The sequence below is a fragment of the Anas acuta genome, chromosome 11 (genome assembly GCF_963932015.1).
Source record: "Anas acuta chromosome 11, bAnaAcu1.1, whole genome shotgun sequence".
Lineage (NCBI taxonomy): Eukaryota > Metazoa > Chordata > Aves > Anseriformes > Anatidae > Anas > Anas acuta.
This window is the reverse complement of record NC_088989.1, coordinates 19,598,785-19,604,784: the sequence shown is the minus strand read 5'-3', so window position 1 is coordinate 19,604,784 and position 6,000 is coordinate 19,598,785. Positions and strand designations below refer to the sequence as shown.

The following is a 6,000-nucleotide window of genomic DNA, read 5'->3' as shown; positions in this document are numbered from 1 at the left end:
AAAAAAGCTGGTAAGTTTTTATTGACATCAGAGATGGTGGTCAAAGTTCAGGTTTTATGAATCCTGCAGATTCTGGTAAGCCATGCTGAAGACACAGTTTTACTGTCAGTACAATGCTGATGCCCAATGAAGTAGCTTCCTTGTGTCAAGGTTCGGTGTAACATGAGCTTGTGTGCTGAAATAGGAGGCAAAGGAAAAGTGAGTCGAAAGGTACATGTATGGACTGATAATGCAATTTGCGTTAACTGTTATGAATACGAAATAAATTCTTTAGCTAGATCTTTAAGCTAATTTGCTACATGAAAGGCCCTTTTAACCTAGTCTCCTATTACAATTTCAATGATTTTTAAATTACAGATGCTGTTTACATTCTTGACTGCCTTGCTTCAAACGGCATATCTCATTATTCCCCCTGGTTTGGAATTGGGGTTTACTTGGGTGTTTTATTACAGCATTTGAACTGCTGCCTCTGTGTATTTACTGTAAAGTTCCCCGCAGGACAGCCCTGGCGCTTTGTGTGCTGCATGACCGCTTGTGCCCATGCTAGACCTGCAGGTTGGTTCCCACTGTTATCTCACTTGGCCTCCACTTCTGCCCATGGCAGGGCTGAACAATCACGGGAGACAGTGTGTGTAAGTTCTCTGTTCAGATTCTTAACTCAGCTGTATGTTTTCAGAAGACAGCATAGTGTTTCTTGAGATCTAACCAATTAATGTAACAAGGAGATCTGGTATCAGATGAGGAAAACTGGAAGGGACGTACGCTGTCACCAACTAGCTCCTCTCTTGCTGAAGCTCAGTGATCCCTGTTGTTTCAAGGTTGGTTTCATAGATATCTTCTTTGTAAACATTTACTTAATGAGCAGATATGGTCGAAGGGGAAAAAAGTTAATGTGGTTTACTTCTTTACACTAGCAGTGAAATAACTCCAGGGACAATGTGTCGAAAGCTACAGAGAGGGACCTTGTATGTACCACTGTAGAGGAAATCTATAGGAAGTACAAAATGATAATGAGGAAAAACTGGAAAGCTCAAAAAATGGTAATGGTAATAAAGAACTTCCCTCTGTGCTGGTGATCAAGTCAGAGCCTTTTCTGTGTGCCTTACCAGGCCAGGGACCTGAGAGCTGAGTATTGTGAGTGTTTACTGGTTGCAATCAAAGAGCAGATGGAGGCTCCTCAGAAGTGCCCAGGTAATTCAGAATGTCACAGCTGGTGAGCCTTGTGCTCCGGGATCACCTGAATACTCCAGAAAAATCTCATCCCCTTCCAGAAGCTCAAAGATGGCAGCAGATCTCTGTGTGTGGTAGCCCCCCGGCTCCTAGCGCTGTGTGAGCTCGGCCTACAGCTAGGCTGCTGTGAGCATCCTGTCCGCAGAGTCCGCTGTCACCATGCAGGTGTTTTCCAGGCAGCTGTTTGGGCTTATGCTGCTGGGTGGTTGTTGCTGTTGTTGTTTTCCTACCATTTTAAAAATATTTGTTAAAAACTTGCTTCAGAACTTAGAACATGTTAACTTGGTGATCAAATTATGTTAGGTTAAGGCATCTCAGCATCGCTCCACAACTCGCTCCTCCCTGCATGAGACCAGCCAAGCACCCTCCTTGCACAGCTCCTGGGTCTACAGAAAAACTCAGAACAACGGGACAACCTCACCAATTAGTTTCTTTATATGCTAATCCCTGCAAAATGAATTATACAACGTCTGAGTTGCCAGAACAGAGCATCCAACTCTCCCCTAACTTGTTTCCATGCAGTTTTGGCAGTGTCAGCTCCAGCAGCCTCCGGCACGCCGTCAGACAACCACACCAACTTCACACAAACACTTGTGCTGGTGGCGCCGCTCTGCTGCTGGAGCGGAGAGCAGCAAGGGACAGTGGAGCAGCCTCACGCTGCTCAGACCGCGTCTGTGGAGCAGCGTCTGGCTACACCCTCGTGCAGCCCAGCCACCCTTTGTTGTGGCCACCAAAGTCCCCGCAGTTTTAGGATGGTTTCTTTCCCCAGTGGCTGCAGTGGAGACGTGCTGATGCTAGAATCTCAGGTGGTGCTTTGGAAATAGGACTGCTTTCATGGAGATGCTTGTGGAACTTGAAGAAAGGCAACGAGGATGTGATTTTTCACAGAACATATGGGTTTGGTAGCTCATAAAGCAGGAACAAGGCACTCCAGGTTGCAGTTGCATGCCTTTCTAGTGTGCGGAAGCAAGAAAACAATTTTTGCTTGACTGTCCCATAATACTAAAGGTTATCAAAATCAACAGAAGTTCTACCTAAACCTTTCCTGCAAAGCTGAGAGGTTCTGATGGATGTGGTTGGCATGTTCAGGTGGTGAAGAGGGGATCCTATAAAAGCCCGCGTAGCTCTTGTGATGGTTTTCTGGGCCTTGTCTCCTCATCATGTGTATCCCCCTAGACTCGCTCTTCTTTTCTGGTTGAAACCCCAAGCAATTAAAATCATGATAAATCAATTCAAAGTTAAAAGGGGTCTGATTTTTAGAGGACAAGATCCTTATACCACTCGGCATAATGAGGAAAATAGGCCCCTTTGTGTGCCTCAAAATGTCGTTCAAAACAACTGAGTCATGATGTAAAATGTAGGCCTATAAACTTAGCCCTGCGTTACCACACCTTGAGCTATGCTAGAAATTTGGTTTCACTTGTAAACATTCATGGTAGACCCAGGAATGTAATTTCTGACACTAGTTCAATGTAGCTCTGCATGAACACTGACTGAAAGTCATTGCTGTGGCATGTAAATTTGATGGGCAAGGCAAGTAATTTTGACGGTGTCTCTTCAATTGGCCTAGACAGGTTCTGCCTGTGCCGACAATGGCCTTATCTCTGCAAGGGAAAAAAAAAAAAAAAAAAAGAGCTCAAGTTATTTGGGCCCTTGAATTCCCCTTGTCTACTACAGGTGATTTCTGATGATTTTTGCAGACTGCTGAAAAAACAGAAAGGTGTCCATTTTTTATTTTATTTTTTATCTGTTAACAAATAGATATATCCCCCTGTCCCTCAAATGAGATGGATTCAAGACACCAAATCAATTGTAACTGGCAATCACAGGTCAGGTGGGACTCTGGGACTCTTTGTGACTATTTTATGAAGTTTTCGCACATCTATGAGAAGTGTGCCAGTGGCTATCAAACACACTCAGTGTACATCCCAGCAAAACATCCCAAAGTGTGACTATTTTAACCACCCCAACAGCTGTTTGGAGCCTAGGTGTTGGGGAAATTGAGGTCCTGCATTCTCAATCTGGGTTCAAATTTTGCCTTTGCCCCCCCCTGTTTACTGCTCTCTGTCCATGAGGCAGCCGGTGTCTGTGGGCAGTTGTAGTCTGGGGCTACGCAGGGGTGTCCAAGGGGCACCCCACAGCACGGAGCCCATACCTGCCGGCTTTGGGTCGGTGCTTTGCAGGCACAGGGTGTTTATTTTCACCTCTGCTGTAGCAGCCCTGCTTGCTCCGTGGCTCGTGGTGACCGGACCAGCACACGCAGAGGCAGGTACCTTCACACGCACTGCAATAACTCCAAACAACTAACAGGCCATTTATATATATATTTTTTCTTTTTTTAATATAAATCAACACACGTGCAGCTTGTGCCCAGAGGCCCCTAACCACCCCCAGGGCGCTACCCAGCGGGGTGTCCTGTCAGCCGAGGGGCAGCACGGCGGCTGCGAACCGCTTGGAAGCGCGGATGCTCCGCACCTGGCCGCGGAGCGAGAGCTGCCCATGGGTGGGGGCGTCCGAGCCCGGCTGCAGGACGGGGGGCACCGGGGGGTGCTGGGGGGCACCGGGGGGGGGGGGTCTCTCCCTCTTGCCCCCATCCCTGGGCACCCCCCGCCGTTCCCGGGCCACTTTACAAAGTCCCTCCCGGGGCACCGCACCGGGGAGAGCCCCAGGCACAAGGCGACCCCCCTGGGGCCCCGGGAGCCCCCCGAACTCACCCGGCGCGGAGCGGAGCGGAGCGGAGCTGCCGCCTGGCCTCGCCTCGCCTCGCCTCGCCTCCCCCGCCGCCGCCCGCCCCAGCCCCAGCAGAGGAAATATTGCAATGTTGCAAGCTGACGTAAGGACATTACAAGGAAAGGGCTACATTTCGGAGTGTTTATGAAAAGCCTCGGTACTGTACTGTCACCAGGGGGCATGCAATATAATGCATTTCGCCAAACATTTTGAATAATAATCATTTAACAACAACAACAACAAAAAAGCCCCAGTCCGGTCGGTCGGCGCTCGCGGAGCCGGAGGAACCATGCAGCCAAACTTTGCGAAGCCCTTTATTATTTTTCTGACATTGCTCGCTCGCCCTTGAGGAGCCGTAATTGCATTATCTGATTTTTCCCCCCCCCCTTCTTTTCTTCCCCCTTCCCCCCCCCCCCCCTCCCCGCTCCGTCTCTCGACATTGCAAATTTGCTGGCATTTTGGAAGGAGAAGCAGCAAAAGCTACCTAGCGGCAGGAGCCGCAGCGAGCCCCGCTCGCTTGTCTGGGAGTCCAGCGTTGTTTTGAAGGGAGCTAACATGGCGACGGTGCCCGTCTATTGCATCTGTAGGCTGCCCTACGACGTAACCCGCTTCATGATTGAATGCGATGCCTGCAAGGACTGGTTTCACGGCAGGTAACACAAAGAGATCGGGCCTTTTCCCCCCTTTCGCCGCGATCCCCCCCTCTCGCTCGGTGCCTTTCGCCTCCTTTTCTCTCTCCAGGGCAGAGCGAGGGAGACGGTGCCGTTGGAGCCGCTGCCGTGTGCAGTTTTCCAACAGGCCTTTTTGGAGAGGAGGAGGAGGAGCCACTCTGCCCCCGTCTCTCTCTCTCCCTCTGTTGTATTTTTTTTTTGTTTTGTTTTGTAAATTTCGCTCAATTCTCCTCACAAAGCCCCCCCCCCCCCCCCCCCTTTCTCCCCGGGGCTCCGGTGTCACTGGGGTGGGGGGGCTATTGTGCTTTCCCCGGGGCGGGCAGCCGCCGAGCGGGGGCCGCGCTCGCCCCGCCGCGGGGGCCGCTGCTGCGGGGCCCGGAGCTCAGCGGGGCCCCGCGGCTCCCCCCGGCCGCCCGCAGGAGCGGCTCGGCGGCGGCGGCGCGTCCCGGGGCTCGGCCGCCCTGACAGCGGGCTCGGCCGCACGGAGCCCAGGGCCCCCGCGCGGGGGGGTTTCTCTCTTTTTATTTATTTATTTATTTATTATTTATTTATTAAATGTATTTTATTTTTTCTCTCTCTCCTCACCACCCCGCGGCACCCAGCGGGTGTTTCTGACAGGGCTGCTGCCATCGCCGCGCCGGCCTCTCGCCTTAACCCTTGGCGGGGCGAGCCGGGCGGCGGCGGGGCAGGGCGAGGGCTGAGGGAAGGGAGGTGTGTGTGTGTGTGTGTGTGCGCGTATATGTGTGTATCATGTGTATAAATGTGTGTGTGTGTGTGTCTGTGTGTGTGTGTGCACGGGGGGGACGCGGCGCCGCCGCCGCTGAGGGCCGGGCTCCACACGCGCCCTGGCGGAGGGGAAGCGCGGCCACGCTGGCTCCGCCGCGCCGAGGGGGGAAGCCCCTCCGCAACCGGGGAGCGACGGCCCCGAGGCGGGGCGCGGCCGGGCGGGGAAGACCCCGGCGGCAGAGAGCCCGCCCCTCGGCCGGGCAGGGCCGGGCAGGGCGCCCCCGCCTCGGCGGGGACGAGCAGGGTCCCCCCGGTCCCCCCCCCCCCCCCGGTCGTCCCTCCCCCGGTCCCTCCGCCGCCGTGTGGCGCCGAGCCCCGGCGGCCCCCGGACAATGGGCGCCCGCCTGTGACCGGCCCCGGCCGCCCCACCGGCCGCCGCCGAGGGCTGCAGCCCCTCCGAGGGGGCTCGTTTGGGGCGGACAAAGGCGGGCTGGGGCTCTCGCCCCGGCTCTCCCCTGAAGCATTGTCATGGAAAGCAGGCGCAGGCGGCTTTTGTGCGGGAGACAATGGCAGAGCGAGCGCGCGCGAGTTAACGCCGCGAAACTGAACTTCGGGAGCGTTTCGCTTTTTTCTTTCTTTCCTT

At 53.8% G+C, this 6,000-nt stretch overlaps 1 protein-coding gene and 1 long non-coding RNA gene across 4 annotated transcripts in view; one reads left to right on the top strand and one right to left on the bottom strand.

Moving 5' to 3' along the window:
• LOC137862256 (uncharacterized) lies at nt 1–4,318 on the bottom strand. Of its 2 annotated transcripts, none has more exons than XR_011100141.1 (3): nt 3,945–4,318; nt 435–2,834; nt 1–175 (listed from the first exon to the last, which is right to left on the bottom strand). It is a non-coding gene; the product is annotated as an uncharacterized lncRNA (long non-coding RNA). The 2 variants fall into 2 exon arrangements; XR_011100142.1 differs by having other exon boundaries at nt 1,238–2,834.
• PHF2 (PHD finger protein 2) overlaps nt 4,316–6,000 on the top strand; it is a 95,662-nt gene continuing 93,977 nt past the window's right edge. For both annotated transcript variants that reach the window (XM_068694090.1, XM_068694087.1), the window contains exon 1: nt 4,316–4,613. In XM_068694090.1, the coding sequence (XP_068550191.1) occupies nt 4,516–4,613 (98 nt within the window). In that variant the 5' untranslated portion in view covers nt 4,316–4,515. The remainder of the gene's footprint in view (nt 4,614–6,000) is intronic.